The 17791-nt window shown below is 42.6% G+C and overlaps 1 protein-coding gene across 1 annotated transcript in view; it reads right to left on the bottom strand.

Moving 5' to 3' along the window:
• Positions 1 to 17791, bottom strand: part of CACNA2D4 (calcium voltage-gated channel auxiliary subunit alpha2delta 4) — a 123895-nt gene that overhangs the window by 103751 nt on the left and 2353 nt on the right. The window contains exons 2-6 of the mRNA XM_035028532.1: positions 16357 to 16438; positions 14391 to 14507; positions 7794 to 7853; positions 6482 to 6644; positions 6020 to 6151 (exon numbers count right to left, since the gene is read on the bottom strand). Coding sequence (XP_034884423.1) covers positions 6020 to 6151; positions 6482 to 6644; positions 7794 to 7853; positions 14391 to 14507; positions 16357 to 16438 — 554 coding nt within the window. The remainder of the gene's footprint in view (positions 1 to 6019; positions 6152 to 6481; positions 6645 to 7793; positions 7854 to 14390; positions 14508 to 16356; positions 16439 to 17791) is intronic.

A 17791-nucleotide genomic window follows, 5' to 3' on the forward strand; every position in this document is an offset into this window, starting at 1 on the left:
AGGGGGAGATGAACCATGAGAGACTATGGACTCTGAGAAACAAACTGAGAGTTCTAGAGGGGAGGGGGGTGGGGGGATGGGTTAGCCTGGTGATGGGTATTAAAGAGGGCACGTACTGCATGGAGCACGGGGTGTTATATGCAAACAATGAATCATGGAACACTACATCAAAAACTAATGATGTAATGTATGGTGATTAACATAACATAATAAAAAAAGAAAAAAAGGAAAAATATTTATAATGAAAAGATAAATATAATTGAATATATTTGGAAATTTTAAAACACACTTTTAAACAACTAAAAGGTCAAAGAAGAAATCACAGGGAAATTAAAAAATGTGTAGAAGCAAATGATAATTTAAACACTACCATGACACCAAAAACCCAGCAATAACTTCTGTGTATCAGAGGACACAATCAATAGAGTGAAAAGAGAACCATAGAATGGGAGAAAATATGTGCAAATTATTTATTTGATAAGAGGTTAATATCCACTAAACATAAAGAACTACAACTCAAGAACAACAAAAGCAAACAATCGAATTCAAAAATAGGCAAAGGACTTGAATAGACATTTCTCAAATAAGATATATAAATGGCCAATAAGCACAAGAGAAAATGCTCAACATCCTAGTCATTAGAAAAATGCAAATCAAAAACCATGATGAGATACCACTCACACCCATTAAGATGTGAGTAAAAAATTTTTTTACATAACAAGGATGGGGAGGAATTGGAACCCTTGTGCACTTGGTGGAAATATAAAATGATATAGTTACTATGGAAAACAGCGTGGTAGTTCCTCCAAAAATTAAAAATAGAATTGCTATATGACCCAGGAATTCCACTTCTAAGGACATATCCAAAATAAGTGAATGCAGGTCTCAAGGAAATATTTGCACATCCCTATTCATAGTAGTATTATTCACAATAGCTAAAATGTAGAAGCAGCTCAAGTGTCCACCCACAGATGAATGAATAAACAAAATGTGGTCTACCATACAATGAAATATTATTCAGTCTTATAAAGGATGGAAATTCTGACACAGGCTGCACCATGGATGCATCTGGAGGACATTACACTAAGTTAAATGGCCAGTCATAAAAAGACAAATATTGTAGGATTCCACTTATACAAGATACCTAGAGTAGTCAAATTCATGGAGATAGAAAGTAGATGGTGGTTGCCAGAGGCTGGAAGGAAAAAGGGAATGGTGAGGTATTGTTTAAATTGGTACAGAGTTCCAATTTTGCAAGATGAAGAGAGTTCTGGAGCTGGATGGTGGTGATAGTTGCACAACAACATTAATGTACTTAATGTCACTGAATCAAACACTTAAAGGTGGTTAGGATGGACAAGAACAAATAATACTAAAATTTGTATGGAACCACAAAAGACCCCCAAATAGCCAAAGCAATCTTGGCAAAGAACAGAGTTGGAGGAAGCATGCTCTCTGCTTTCAAATTATACTATAAAGCTATAGTAATCAAATCAGTGTGGTACTGGCACAAACAGACATACAGATCAATGGAACAAATCCAGAAACAAATCCATAATTATATGGTCAATTAATCTACAAAAAAGGAAGCAAGAACATAACAATGGGAAACACAGTCTCGTGCTGGGAAAAATGGACAGCTACATGCAAAAGAATGAAATTAGACCACTTTCTTACACCATATAAAAAAATAAACTCAAAATAAATCAAATACCTAAATGTAAGACCTGAAACCATAAAATTCCTAGAAGAAAACATAGTCAGTAAGCTCTTTGACATCGGTCTTAACAACATTTTTTTGGATAGGTCTCCTCAGGCAAGGCAACAAAAGCAAAAATAACATGGGACTACATCAAACTAAAAAAATTTTGCAGTGGAGGAATCCATCAACAAAGTAAAAGACAACCTACTGAATGGAAGAAGATATTTGCAAATGATATATACAAGAAGGAGTTGATATTCAAAATATATATATAAAAACTCATACAACTCAACAACAAAAAAGCAAACAACTTGATTAAAAAATGGGCAGAAGACGCGAACAGACATTTTTCTAAAGAAGATGTACAGATGGCCAACCGACACATGAAAAGATGCTCAGCATCACTCATCATCAGAGACATGCAAATCAAGCCACAGTGAGATACCACCTCACACCTGTCAGAATGGCTAGTATCAAAAAGACAAGAAATAACAAGTGCTGGCAAGAATGAGGAGAAGAGGGAACCCTTGTGCACCATTGATGGAAATGTAAATTGGTGCAGTCCCTATGGAAAACAGTATGGTGGTTCCTAAAAAAATTAAAAATAGAACTGCCACACAATCCAGCAATTCCACTTCTGGATATTTATTTGAAGAAAATAAAATCACTAATCTGAAAAGATATATGCAGCCCTATGATTCCTGCAGCGCTAACACAATAGCCGAGATATGGAAGTGACCTAAGTATTCACTGATAGATGAATGGATAAAGAAGATGTGGTATATATACACAATGGAATATTGCTCAGTCATAAAAAGAATGAAATCTTGCCATTTGCAATGACATGGATGGAGCTAGAGAGTATTATGCTAAGTGAAATAAGTCAGACAAAAACAAATACTTTATGTGTGGAATCTAAAAAGCAAATGAACAGACAAAACAAAACAAAGAGACTCATAGATACAGAGAACAAATTGGTGGTTGACAGAGGTGAGGGGGCTAGGAAATGGGCAAAGGAGGTGAAAGGGATTAAGAGATATAAACTTCTAGTTACAAAATAAATAAGTCACAGGGATGTAATGTACAACATAGGGAATATAGTCAATAAAATTGTAATAACTATAGTCACAGAGGGTAATGAGCTTTCGAGGTAATCATTCCGTAATGTATAAAAAAATTGAATCACTATGTTGTATGCCTGAAACTAATATAATATCAATTATAATTTCATTTTAAAAGTTAGGGTGATAAGTTTTATGTTATATGTATTTTACCATAATTAAAAAAGTTTAAAACCCACTACTAATCACACCCTGTGAAGTGCAGCAAAAGTGGAGCTTCTAGGGCCAAGGTCTGGCCATAAACGCTTACTTTAGAAACAAAGAAAGGCCAAAAATTAAAGCTAAGTGTCCAATTTAATTAGTTAGAAAGAAGAACAGCAGATAGATCCAAGGAAAGGGAGAAGAGGAGATAAGATCAGAACTGAAACAGATTACATGGAAAGCAAAGAAGCAATAGAGAGCAGTCCATGGAGGCAAGAGATGATACCTGAGAAAAACTAACAAAACAGAGAACCCAGTGGTGGAATGGTAAAGAAAAAAATGAGTAATACTATAGATAAAAAGGGGAAATAATTATAGATACAGCAGAGATTAAAAAGGTAATAGAATAAATAGCTTCCTGGAAATAGTTTTGAAAACTCAGACAAAATGGATGGAATCTCTCTTAATTTACAAAATTAAGAAGGAATAGAAAGCCTTATTAGTCCTGCAAGTATCAAATATATGGAAGTGGTAGTTTGAAATCTTCCCATAAAAAAATCAGGCCTATATGGTTTTATAGATGAATCTTAACAAGCTTTCAAGGAAAACATCACTCTAACTTATTTAAATACTTCCAAAAACCAGAAACAGAGGGAATATTTCCCAGTTTATTCTATGAAGCTAGTATAATTTTGAAAACCAGACAAAGACAGTACCAGAAAAAGAAATTACAAGACCATTTCACTCATGGGTGCAAAAAATCCTAAACAAGATACTAGTAAACTAAATCCAGCAATGCATAAAAGACTAATTTGCTATGATCAAGTTAGGTTTTCATAATAACGTAAAGACGTGTTAACATTAGGAAAGGCAATAGGCAGGCAGAAGACATAATAGGCATTTCACAGAAGAAGAAAAACATACAACAAATGACATATGAAGAAAGAGATGCTCAGCTTCACAGGTGATGGAGGAAATGCAATGCCAGACCACAGTGAAATACCATTTTGTACTAAAGTGTTATTAACAAAAATGGTTAATGTTTCACAATATCCAGGGTTTGAGAAAATGTGGATCAACAGAATTTCTTATTCATGGCTGGTGGGAATATAATTAGTGCAAGCATTTTGGAAAACAATTTTGCACTTTCTTGTCATAGCTGAACGGTCACGTATCTTAAGACTTAGCAATTCCATCCCTAGGTACATGCCCAAGAGAAGCTCTTATAATATGTCTCGGGACATATATTTCCTGTTCTTAAAAGTAAAAAACAAAAAACAAAAAACAAAACAGAGAAGAAAAATAAAAAACTGAAAACAACCCAGACAGGATCAGGAGGATGAATATACTGATATATTGGCCCCCCAGAATATGATACAGGAACAAAAATGACAAAGTACAGATATATGTGACAATCCATATGAATGTTGCTAATATAATACTGAATGAAAAAGCAAGCTCTGAAAGCCTATACACAAAACCAGTTTAATAATTTCCAAAAATGAGCAAAACAAAACTATATATTTTTAAGCAGGTGTGTGTGTGTGTGTGTGTGTGTGCTTGTAAATATGAGATAGGACTAAATAACTAAGCAGACAGCCAAAAAGTTTAAAATGGAGGGGTAAGTTCGAAGTGCAAGATAGCTGTTACCTGGTCAGTTGGGGAGGGTGGGATTGGAGGGAAGTTGGGGGACCAAGGGCAGATCAGAGGAGGAGCAAATTAAGTAGATAGAGGTTTGATAACATTCTAGTTTTTGCATCAGTGATGTATACACAAGCATTCGTTATATTATAAACAAAAATAAAAATAAAATAAAATAAATAGAAATAGGCCTGCATAGACTCATGGAAACAGTGGTACCATGCATCACGCATACAGACAATACATATCCAGATATTGGAGTGCATGGTTGATTCACTTGGTTTTTGATGTAAATGGTCTAGATTATTGCTTCAGTTCCCCACTCTGTCAAGCGTGTGTGGGCATGACCCAATCGGAGCCAGAGACAGGCAGCTAGAGATATCAGACAGACTGATAGTCAACCCAATACTGTCCTCCCGAGTGCTGACACATATCTATAAATGTGGTGCGGGTGTGAGAAATTGCCCCCTTCTTTGCAGACTGATGGGCCATTACTGGACTGTGTTGTTTGCACACGAGCTGATGTCTCTGGAAGCCCTGATGTGGCAGAAATATTTGCAGGAATTCTACCCTGGAGAAGACCTGAGGGACATGTGAGTTGACTTCAAGCATTTGAAGGGCTGTTACATGGAAGAGGAATGAGCTTGCTCTATTGAGGCTCCGGAGACCAGAAAAAGAACCAGTGACTTGTTGTGGATTTGGGCAGAGAAACAAGGGCATGCAAACAACGGGAACCCTGTGGGCTCTAAGATCCCCGTGTAGTCCCATAGAGGAACTGACTTTTCCATCCTGGGGACACAGAGGGGTCCTTTAGGATTTTTCTGCTTTCCTGTCTCAGAAAAACAGGACAACTTCATGACTTTCCAGACAGTGTGCTAAAATATAAAAATGGGTTGGAGTAAAATGCAAACCTCATGGTAGATGCTTCTGTTTTCTATTTTTATTGATGGACAAGGGATCTTTCTCCATGCCACCCATTAAGTTGGCCACTAGTCACATACTAACCTATGACACTTTCTACATTGTTGTTGAGCACTTCAAATGAGTATGCTCCATGTCTCCAATTAGGATGTAAATTTCTTAAGATCAAGACTTGTTTTATCTTATTTTTGCATTTTCCATAGTGCTTTTCATGGGACAAGAGTTTAATGTGGGCATTTTGGGGCTGATTACCATGGTGTTTGATGGTTTCATTCATTCATTCATTCATTCGTTCATTCATTCATTCAACAGCTATTTCTTGTAAATGTGCTTATCATATTGTGAAGAATGTCAAAATGTGGGTTGGAGATACTTTTGGATGGGGGGGTCCATTCACTGGGGGCCTGAGTGTCGGGGTCTGTCTTCAATGTCTCTATTGCCCTATTCCCAGAAAAGCCCGGAAGGCCATGGAGATGCCTCCTGATGTCCCTACCTGGATAGATCCTGAAGAATCCAGTGGAGCTGCCAAAATATTGCCAGGTCAGTGTTGGGTCTCTCTGGAAGTTCTCCACAAAAACAGGGTTCAAGGCTTCAGACATGTAGACTCCATTTAAAATGCCTGGGTCTAAAGGGTGAGATTATAGAAGGAACTGCTGGGGAAACAAAGTCAGAAGCAATAGTGACCAGTTCTTCATCCGCTGACCACACACACACAGCCTGCAGTAATGCTGTTCACAACTGCCTGCTACCTCACACTCGGAGAGCCACACTAACACCCTCTAATCCAGGAACACTGAGCCCAGACTTGTGTAGAATCCTTTTTCTTGTTCTTCTCAGCCAAGGAGGGTGGAGACTCAGTTTACACTCTGCAGGGCTTCTCAGGAAAATAGAGGCATTGAAACTCACAATACAAGCTGTTCAGAGAGGGCCAGGTGGGGGTGGGGCAGGGAGTTACCTTTGTTGTACACGTTGGTGGGCAGCTGCACGCTGCTGATGGAGGTGTTCACCATCAGGTTGCTGAAGTGCGCGTTGGACTCAAGGATAAACTCAGCCCCCAGCTCCACGTAATTGCCATTCTTGTCCCTCTCGTTGATCAGGACAGAGTTGTAATAGTCAAACTAGGGCGGAAGGGAACGAGCAGGACAGATGGTGTGGACACAAGAGGCCCACAGGGTGAGAGAGAGAAAAAGAAATGGCACAGGTGAGAGGACTCAGATGTGAGAGATGGGGTCAGACAGACTGATAGCATTCATACCAGCAACACCCATGGACAATTCAGGCAGTAATCTGCATCACGCATACAGACAATACATATCCAGATATTGGAGTGCATGGTTGATTCACTTGGTTTTTGATGTAAATGGTCTAGATTATTGCTTCAGTTCCCCACTCTGTCAAGCGTGTGTGGGCATGACCCAATCGGAGCCAGAGACAGGCAGCTAGAGATCCAAGGTGAGGTAAAGAGACAGAGCCAGCCTCATGGGTACCACCATATTTTTTTTGCAGTGTGGGGAGCTCCTAGAGACTCAGAATGGTGGTGAGGCTTCTTTCTTTAAGAAACAGCCTGTGACCCCGATGCTCCTCTGAGGAGTCAGCAGTGTGCTTTCTGGCTCTAACATGCAATGTTGGGGGGATTCCTATCTGTCCACAGTCACTTTCCACTTCACCATCCGTTTGACATACAGAGCTGACCATTCACAATTTCCTCAATCTTGTGTTTTCCAATTTCAGTGTCTTTTCTTTTCCCTCAGCTTCTCCATGCCCTTTCTGCTCAAATCTCCCTCAGCCTGAGGCTGTCCCTACTGCCACCCTGTCTGCAGGAGTGTCTGAGCCTCTGCCCCTTCCCTTCTGTATTCTTTTAACTCTGTTTACCAACTCTCATGGGCTCGTTACATGCCATATGCTAAAGTTATTTGGTCTATGAGCTTCCTGATTTTCTAATCTTTGCAGAGGCTAGCACATTGCAGTTGGCAGTAAATGTTTATGGAATGGGTGGATTACCACTCTGTCCCCTGCTCCCCAAGTCTTGAGAGTTATCTCTCCTACCTGGTCCATAAATCTCTTCTCAAAAGACCAGAGAGCATTTCGAATCAAACTATCGTAGGTTCATACAAATCCTGTGCACATTAAAAGACAGTGTAGGACCTCCCACCTCCCCCCAACCCCCACTCCGTATCTTGTACTCAGGTGACCCTGGCCCTTGGTGGGGGTTAGGCCATTAGTCATTATACTCTCCCTGCAGCAGCTCTGGGAGCAGGAGGACTCACCACCAGAGATTCATTGAATTCATGGTTCAGGTCAGCCTCCTCAGCAGCCTCTACCAGATTCTGCAGGACAGGAACACAAAAGGGAGAATGAATAGGCAAAACGAGGTCAGCAGGTCTTCAGTAATTTCTCCTGCTAAGAATATCCCCAAGAAAACTGAAAAGAGGTACTCAAACACTAACTTCTGCACAATTGTTTATAGCAGCACTACTCACAATGGCCAAAAGGTAAATGCATATTACTCAGTGAAAGCAGCCAGTCTGAAAAGGCTATATCCTGCACTCCAACTACATGACATTCTGGAAAAGGCAAAACTATGGAAACAGGAAAAAGATCAGTGGTAGCCAGAGGTTTGTGGGGAGGGAAGGATGAATAGGTAGAAAACAGAGGATTTTATTTAGGGCAGTGAAAATACTCTGTATGATCTATAACAGTGGATATATGTGTCAAAACCCATAGAAGGTACCACACCAAGAGTGAGCCCTCATGTAAACCATGGACTTTGGCTGATAATGATGTGATAATGTAGGTTCATCAATTGTAACAAATATACCACTCTGGTGGGAAGCGCTGATAGCTGGGGAGACTGTATTTGTGGGGGCAGGGGTATATGGGAACTCTGTACTTTCTTCAAAATTTTGCAGTGATCCTACAACTGCTTTAAAAATAAAGTCTAGGGGCACCTGGTGGGTCAGTCAGTTAAGCGTCTGCCTTCAGCCCAGATCATGATCCCAGAGTCCTGGGATTGAGCCCCGCATCGGGCTCCCTGCTCCACAGGGAGTCCGCTTCTCCATCTGCCACCCCCCATGCTTGTGCGTGTGCTCTCTCTCTCTGAAATAAATAAATAAAATCTTAAAAAATAAATATAAAAAATAAAGTCTATTAAATGTGTACGTGTATATACATATATTCACATATGTATCTACTGTACACACATGCATACAAATATATATATTCAGTAGTCGAAAGATAGAAACAACCCAAATGTTCATCAAGTGATGAACATCCCAACAAAATGTGGGATACCCATAAATGGAAAATTTTTCAGCCATAAAAATAAATGAGTTCTGATACATGTTAAGACATGGATGAACCTTAAAAACATGAAGTGAAAGACTCCAGATATGAAAAGGTTACATATTGTATAATTCCACTTTTGTGAAATATCCAGAATGGAAAATCTATGGACAGAAAGCAGATTGATGGTTGCCAGGAGCCAGGGGGGTGAGGGAATGGGAGTGACTGCTTAATGGGTTCAGGGTTTCTGTTTGGGAGGGATGAAAATTTCTGGAACTAGATAGTGATGATAGTTTCATGGAGTGTATCTCATGCCACTGAACTATACACTTTAAAAATGGTTAAAATGGTAACTTTTATATTTATTTTATTTTCTTTTTAGAGAGAGAGAGCATGTGAGAGTGTGAGCAGGGGAGGAAGGGCAGAGGGAGAGGGAGAGAGAATCTTAAGCAGGCTCCATGTCCAGTATTGAGCCCAATGCCAGGCTTTATCTCATGACCCTGAGCTCATGACCTGAGCCTAAACCAAGAGTCGGATGCTTAACTGATTGAGCCACCCAGGCGCCCCACTGGTAACTTTTATATTATGTGTATTTATCACAATTAAAAAAAAAACAAAAACGGGGCGCCTGGGTGGCTCAGTTGGTTAAGCGACTGCCTTCGGCTCAGGTCATGATCCTGGAGTCCCTGGATCGAGTCCCACATCGGGCTCCCTGCTCGGCAGGGAGTCTGCTTCTCCCTCTGACCCTCCCCCGTCTCATGTGCTCTCTCTCATTCTCTCTCTCTCAAATAAATAAATAAAATCTTAAAAAAAAAAAAAAGGACTCCAGCATTACAAAGCATCATGGGAAGTAAGGAAATTAAAGGAGACACAGATCACAGGAAGATCCTTTTTCATGGATTGGAAGAATTAGTATTGTTAAAATGACCATACTACCCATCAGCCACAGCAACTTCTTTCATGACACATCTCCAAAGGCAAGGGAAACAAAAGCAAAAATGAACTTTTGGGACTTCATCAAGATAAAAAAACTTCTGCACAGCAAAGGAAACAGTCAACAAAACCAAAAGACAACCGACAGAATGGGAGAAGATATTTGCAAATGACATATCAGATAAAGGGCTGGTATCCAAGATCTATAAGGTACTTCTCAAACTCAACATCCAAAAAACAAATAATCAAGTAAAAAAATGGGTAGAAGACATGAACAGACACTTCTCCAAAGAAAATATACAAATGGCTAACAGACACATGAAAAAATGTTCAACATCACTAGCTGTCAGGGAAATACAAATGAAAACCACACTGAAATACTACCTTACACCAGGTAGAATGGCAAAAATTAACGAGGCAGGAAACAACAAATGTTGGAGAGGTTGTGGAGAAAGGGGAACCCTCTTACACTGTTGGTAGGAATGCAAGTTGGTATAGCCACTTTGGAAAACAGTATGGAGGTTCCTTAAAAAGTTAAAAATAGAGCTACCCTATGACCCAGCAATTGCACTATTGGGTATTTACCCCAAAGACACAGATGTAGTGAAAAGAAGGGACACATGCACCCCGATGTTCATAGCAGCAATGTCCACAACAGCCAAACTGTGTAAGGAGCTGAGATGCTCTTCAACAGATGAATGGATAAAGAAGATGTGGTTCATATATACAATGGAATATTACTCAGCCATCAGAAAGGATGAATACCCACCATTTGCATCGACATGGATGGAACTGGAGGGGATTACACTAAGTGAAATAAATCAAGCAGAGAAAGACAATTATCATATGGCTTTACTCATATGTGGAACATAAGGAATAGCACAGAGGACATTAGGGGAAGGGAAAACTAAAGGGGGGGGGAATCAGAGGGGGAGACAAACCATGAGAGACTATGGACTCCAGGAAACAATCTGAGGGTTTCAGAGGGGAGGAGTGGGGGGTGGTGAGGTAGCCTGGTGATGGGTATTAAGGAGGGCACGTGTTGTGATGACCACTGGGTGTTATACACAAATAATGAATCATGGAACACTACATAAAAAACTAATGGTGTACTGTAAGGTGACTAACATAACATAATAAAAAAATGGGAATAATAATACCAAAAAAAATGTCCATACTACCCAAAGTGATCCAGAAACTCAATGCAATCTCTATTAAAATCCCAAAGTCATTCTTTACAGAAATAGAAAAAACTACTGTAAAATTCATATGGAACCACAGATGACCTTGAGTAGCCAAAACAATCTTGGGCAAGAATAACAAATCTGATTTCACATCACACTTTCCTGATTTCAAAATATATTACAAAGCTACAATAATCAAAGCAGTTGGTATTGACACAACATCAGACATATAGACAAATAGAACAGAACAGAGTCCAGAAATAAATCCATACATTTACAATCAACTGATCTTTAAGGTGCTAAGTACACACAATGGCAAAAAAATAGTCTCTTCAATAAATGGTGTGGGGAAAACTATTTACATGCAGAAGAATTAAATTGGACCCTTATCACACACCAAATATGAAAATCAACTCAAAATAAAGACCTAAGTGTAAGACTTGAAATTATAAAATTACTAGAAGAAAGCATAGAGAAAAAGCTTCTTGACACTGGTCTTTTGGGGGGGGGGCATATGATATCAAAAACACAGAGAACAAAAGTGAAAATAGAAATGGGATTGCATCACCTGTACCTATTTTTGCTTTTGTAGTCTGCATCAAACCAGAAAGCTTCTGCACACCAAAGGAAATAATCAACAGAATGAACCTACAGTTAGGAAAATTGGAGAGCTACATGCAGAAGAATGAAACTGGACCACTTTCTTACACTGTCCAGGAAAATAAACTCAAAATGGATTAAAGACCTAAATGTGAGACCTGAAACTATAAAATTCCTGGAAGAAAACACAAGGAGTAATTTCTTTGACATTGACCATAGAAACATTTTTCTAGATATGTCTCCTCTGGCAAGGGAAACAAAAACAAAATTAAACTTTTGGGACTATAGCAAAATAAAAGGCTTTTGTACATGAAAGAAACCATCAACAAAACAAAAAGGCAACCTACTGAATGAGAAAAGATATCTGCAAATGATATATCTGATAAGGCATTAATATCCAAAATATACAAAGAATTTATACAATGTAACAGAAAAAACCCCAGAATAATCCAGTTAAAATGGGCAGAAGAACTGAACAGATATTTTTCCGAAGAAGACATCCAGATGGCCAACAGACACATGAAAAGATGCTCAATATCACTAATCATCGGGGAAATGCAGACTAAAACCACAATGAGATATCTCTTTACAGCTGTGAGAATGGCTAAACTCAAAAACACAAGAAATAACGAGTGTTGGTGAGGATATGAAGAAAAAAGAACCCTTGTGCCCTGCTGGTGGGAATGCAAATTGGTGCAGCCGCTGTGGAAAATAGTATGGAGGTTCCTCAAAAAGTTAAAAGTAGATGATCCAGTAATTCCACTACTGGGTATTTACCCAAAGAAAATGAAAACACTAATTCAAAAAGATATATGCTTCCCTATGTTTATTGTGGCATTACTTACAATAGCCAAGATATAGAAATAACTCGTTTGCTCACTGATAGCTGAATGGATAAAGTGGTGGTAAAAAATAAAATAGAATATTACTCAGTCATAAAAAAGAATGAAATTTTGCCATTTGCAACAACATGGACAGACTTAGGGGCTGTAGTGCCGAGTGAAATAAGAAAACTAATGTAGAAAACGGATGCACAGCAATGTGACTTTAGCTGACAGTATTGTATTGTGTTCTTGCAATTTGCTAAGAGGGTAGATCTTGGGTGTTCTCATTACACATACAAGAATAAATGAAGGAAGGAAGGAGGGAGGGTAGGATGGAAAGAAGGAGGGAAGGAAAAAGTAACTGTCTGAGGTGATGGTTGTTGATTGGCTTGGTTGAGAAGAGTATTTCACAATGTATATGTATATTTTTGGGTCATCAGTTTGCACACCTTAAATATACACAATTGTTTTTTATTGTCAATTATACCTCAATAAGTCTGGGGGGGGCGGGGTAGAAAAGACCTGAGCTCCTATTCTGGCTTTGTCAGGGTGCAAGCCACTAAGCCTCTCAGAGTCTCTATCCATACAACTGTATATTAGGTAAAATAATCCAACCCCCAAACCCTAGGATGTGAGGAAGAAATTACACAGGGCAAAGATAATTTTAGTGCTGCTTTGCAGGAAATTTCCCCATGGATGCCCCTGTAGAAGGGCCTGTGACTGAGGCCCCCACGTAACCCCCAGCAGGAGAGGGTCTGGTGCTTGGAGATCTGCAGAGCAAGCAATCTTTTTGTTGGTTTTCCTCCACTGAAGCCTTGGGAAAGACAATGCAACCAGAGCCCCAGAGAGCCCAGAGCCCTGGCCTCTGGGAGTGTGCCAGGATTACTTTTGTTCTAGCACCACAAGGACCAGCACCCGAAGTGGTGCATTCCTGCATCCCAATGTCTTTGCCCAGAGAGGTGTTTTAAACAGCACTGCAGATAGAAGGAGGCAGACGTTACTGCCCGTGTTGGTTGTATGTGAGATCAATGTCCTCCTGCTGTAGCCTAGGATGAGTTCTCTAGTCCCCAAGTTATCTTCTCTGATGCTACGATCCCTCTCCCCTAAGCTGTAGAAAAGAGGCTGCAAATTGTAACTTGTGGGAAAGAAGGCCCCAGCGACTCTGACACTGATGCTTCACAGAAAGTGGGTTTTGATGGTGAGGTGGGGAGCCAGGCAGGCACGCTGGTCAGGCTGAAGCTTGCTCTCTCCCCAACCCCTGCCCTCAGTCTCCCCTGCACAATCTACCATCCTAGCTTCATCCCCTCTCTCCTTGTTTTTCTGGTTCCCCCAAGAGAGTCCTTTTGGGGATAAGACTGGTCTTGGATGGCCAGATTTCTGGCTGGGTGGAGCAGGGACTGTGTCTCTCCAGCCAGCCAGGTCCCCACAGACACTGGGTAGGTGGATGTGCAGTGTGGGAATCACCTGAGCATGAGGCCCAGCACTATAAGTACCTCTGCTGCCTGGGTGGCCTTCAGAGCACGTGGGTGCCATGAAGGATGGGTTGATATGCAGAAGAGGAGAGCATGAAGGGAGGAGTAGGGGAAGGAGAAAAGGGGAGAGGAGAAAAGGGAGAGGAGATGAGGGAGCTTGCTTTTCGAACTCTCCATCCAGCTATATTCCCTTCCACCCATCAGCCATCCATCCATCTCCCCGTTCATTCAGCTGGTGACCCCTAAAACTCTTACTCTGTACCTGCTCTGTGCCCGTCTCTCAATATGAGGTTGTGATGCAGAACCCCTCTTAACACTGTAGATTGATCCTATTGTGTTGGACATGGTTCCCTCAGGCAGAGCTCAAATTCCAGCCCCCACCTCTCTTCCCTTTATTTCCAATATTTTCTCCTTTACAAGGATCTTTTGGCTCATGAGGATACAGGCAGACACTCAAGGTAGGAAGAGGATGGTGTGGGAAAGAGGATAAAGGGGCACAACATTGGGGGTCATTTTGGTGTCATGGGGGCTGGGGGGGAACCCCCCACAAATCATAGAACCTAGAGTACCTTGACAGCCTCTACTTTCCTGCGGAGCATGGCTTCCATGTCCTCTGAGAACTTCCTCACCAGCTCTAAGCCATCCACCTCCGAGATACTCAGACTGGGCTCCACATCCTTGTATTTCTGTGCAGGGGAAGTGGGAGAGATGGGCACCTGTAGTCTTGTACATGATTACGTGTGGCCTCCATCTTCTCAAGTAGTGCATTCACACCTGTGAAGTCTCGTTGACTCAACAAGAGGCAAGGACAGCCTCTCCCCTTCTGGTATAATCTCCCCCACTAACATTAATAGCTGCCTTTTATCAAAGTTCTCTCTGTTCCAGGAACTCTGGACATTAACATTGTGGTTAATGTCCTTAAAAGGGAGTAGACTGAGGCTCAGAGAGGTCAACAAACTTGACCAAGGTCACACAGCCAGTGAATGGAGGACCTGGGGTGGCCCAGGCCTCCCAGATTTCTTTATGCAAGCATGATGCCTCCCTGGGGCTGCTCACAGGGACTCTGAGACATTAGTTCATCTTTCCCTGATGCCCCGTGGTATCAGCGTGCCCCTGCTCCAAACCGTGTGAACTATAATTCTCACTGCCTGGGCAGAGCTCAGCAGCAGCTGTAAGTATTCACGCTGCTGGAGGAACTGGAGAACCTAGGAGAGTTAAGAGAGCTGGGTTCAAGTCTACTCTCTGGGCCCGCAAGGAGATAATCTCTCACCTAGTGTTTATGTCACTAATGTCTAATGACCCCATTTGGCAACCTAGTGGCCATGTGACCTCAGGCGAGTTACTCAGTTCCTCGTCTATAAGATGTGACATCTGCATGGCTTTAGAGCACGCTCATAGAATGCTTTTACCCAAAGCGGCCACGTCATTATTGCTGTATCTGCCTCACCCGGGGTTGGAGGGCACAAATGAGAAAATCAAACGGACATGGTGCTTTGCTGGGTGGAAGCTCCACGTGAGCGGAAGTGGGTCCGAGCTGTCATTGCTAGAGCGGCCTGCAGGGGGCGCGGGAGAGGGAGCCGCCCGCCTGGCCCCACTCACTCCCTCCAGCCCTGACCAGCGGCCGGAGGAAGGGGCTGCAGTGTGGTCACGCGCAGGCATAACAACCTGAGATTTGCTCTTAGCAACATTTAGAAAATGGCGAAGATCGTAGTCACTTCATGAAGTTGTGGTGAGAATTAAATCGTGAATATAAAGCTTTCAGCAAAGGGTAATAATAGAGAATGGCAGGCTGTTATTAAACCCGGTCTGGGAGTTATAAATATCTGAGAAAATGATGTTTATAATCCAGTAAGAGGACAGACTCGGTATCAATCTGCAATAAAGCAATTAATAAATAAAGGCGAGGGGGAGCTGGTGCACCGTCCTGCCCATCAGGCCCCACTTCCTGCTCGGGCGCCAGGCATGGGCTAGACCTCAGCGAGGGCCCCATGTGGGCGCTCTGTAGCGCCGGGCATGGCTGGAGGTCCTGAGAACTGGAGGTCTGGGACCTCCCCGCAGAGGGCCACAGTCCAGCTCATCTACTTCTCCTGCCCAAGCAGCCCCTGCAGGCGTTGCGCCCTTTCTCTGGCCTCCCCGTCCCTGCTCACAGGTGTCACGGCTACATCCCACTCTGCTCACACCTGCTCCCTCTCCCTTTTATTCTTCACAGAACCCCCCAAAATAAATCCCTTGCCCATCTGATTCCATCCCTTGCTGATTTGATTCCATCCAGCCTCTGGGGGATCTGAGCTGACCCTCTGCTCTTGGCCACTCCACCCTACTGCCCCACTGACTTGCTCTGTGACTTGGGCAAGTCATTCCTTCCCTGGGCCTCAGTTCCCCATCTGAAAATGAGGAGAAAGGATTAGATGATCTCTAAGACCCCTTACGGCATGGACATTTGAGGATTAGAGGACTCTGCTTCTCCGCAAGGAGAAGTTCCCGGTTGACTGCCCTCTGACCACCCTGCAAGCTCCCTGGGTGGGGGTTACTGACCTTCTGCAGCAAGAGTGAGCCGGAGTACTTGGTCACGGTGTTATACAGGTCCCGGCCGAAGGTGTCTGCCCACAGCTTCACTCTGCCGGGCAACAGAAGTGTGCATGTACACACATGTACACAGACACACGTGCATAGAAAACAACTGTGTGCACACACCCACCAATACACACTCAGAGACACATAATACATAGAGGTGCATAATACCTACATACATATGTTTCGCACACATATACATGGATGCTCATACACTCTGACCTATACCCAGAAACACACACAGAGAGCTACCATCCCTCCTGGTTGGGGTGGGAGACCAAGAGGACCCTTTTTGGGCTCAGCAGCTGCCCTGAGGTGGCAGGGCAGACGAGCTGGGAAGCACAGCCTGACCCCAAGCCCCCAAGGGTTCTGATTTGTGAGTGAAGAATGGAGAGGAGAGAAGGGGAATAGGCTATGGACGGGCCCAGGCCAGGGTGGGGAGGACCCTGAGGATGGAAACAGGAACTGCTTGGCACCACAACTTCTCAATGGACCATGCCTTTCAGTGTGCCCTGCTCAAGGTCACTACTGGCCACCAAATCCTCTGTTGAAACTTCAGAGGGGACATGAGGCTGGATGCAAAGGAAGAGGCTCTGAGCTTTTTCTGCGGAGGCGAGAGCAGGCCAGGCAGGGAGGGTGTGAGAAGGCCACCCCTCACCTGGGATGCAGGCAGCTTCATGGAGAAGCCCTGACCTCCCATTCATCCCTGGAAATGCACTAGGATCCCACCACCTGTCCAGGCTGGTGGCATCCTGCAGTGAGTACACAGGACATCATCTGAGCATCTCCGGATGGAGCAAAATGAGCTTGTCCACATGATCCTGTCAAGGTTGCGTTCATGCAGTAACCAACCAATAATTGTTGAGGTCCTACTATGTGCCAGCCATTGCACACAGTGCTGGAGCCACATTGTGGTCCTCACCTTTGTAAAACCCTCAGTGGGAGGGACACCCCTCCACATACAGATAGCATAATACATGTGTGAAGCTGAAGGGCGCCAACAAAGCTTGGGGAGGGGTAGTGGTAGTGCCAGGAGGTTTCTTGGGACAAGTGGGATCTGAGTTCAGTGTTAGAAGTTTGGGAGAGTTGAACTTGCCAAAGAGATTTGGAAGAGATTTCTAGGTAGAGAGTATAGAAGAGCTTGGAGGAGTCAAAATTGACTTCAGGTTTCTAGCTTGGATGGTTGAGCTGATGATGGTGTTATTGAATAAAACTAAGAATATCAGGAAGATCGGAGAGGGGTGGTACAAGTCGGGGAGGGTGGAAGGTGAGGAGGGTCCCTTGTGATATGTAGAGTGGGAGGTTCCTTCCTGTTGCAGGGCTACCGACTGCCATAGGGCAGGTTGTGCACTGCACAACTCCAGAAGGCGCCAATTGCATTATATCTTGAAAGACACAC

The sequence above is a fragment of the Mirounga leonina genome, unplaced genomic scaffold (assembly GCF_011800145.1).
Source record: "Mirounga leonina isolate KUSES-001 unplaced genomic scaffold, KU_Mleo_1.0 Mir_201, whole genome shotgun sequence".
Classification (NCBI taxonomy): domain Eukaryota; kingdom Metazoa; phylum Chordata; class Mammalia; order Carnivora; family Phocidae; genus Mirounga; species Mirounga leonina.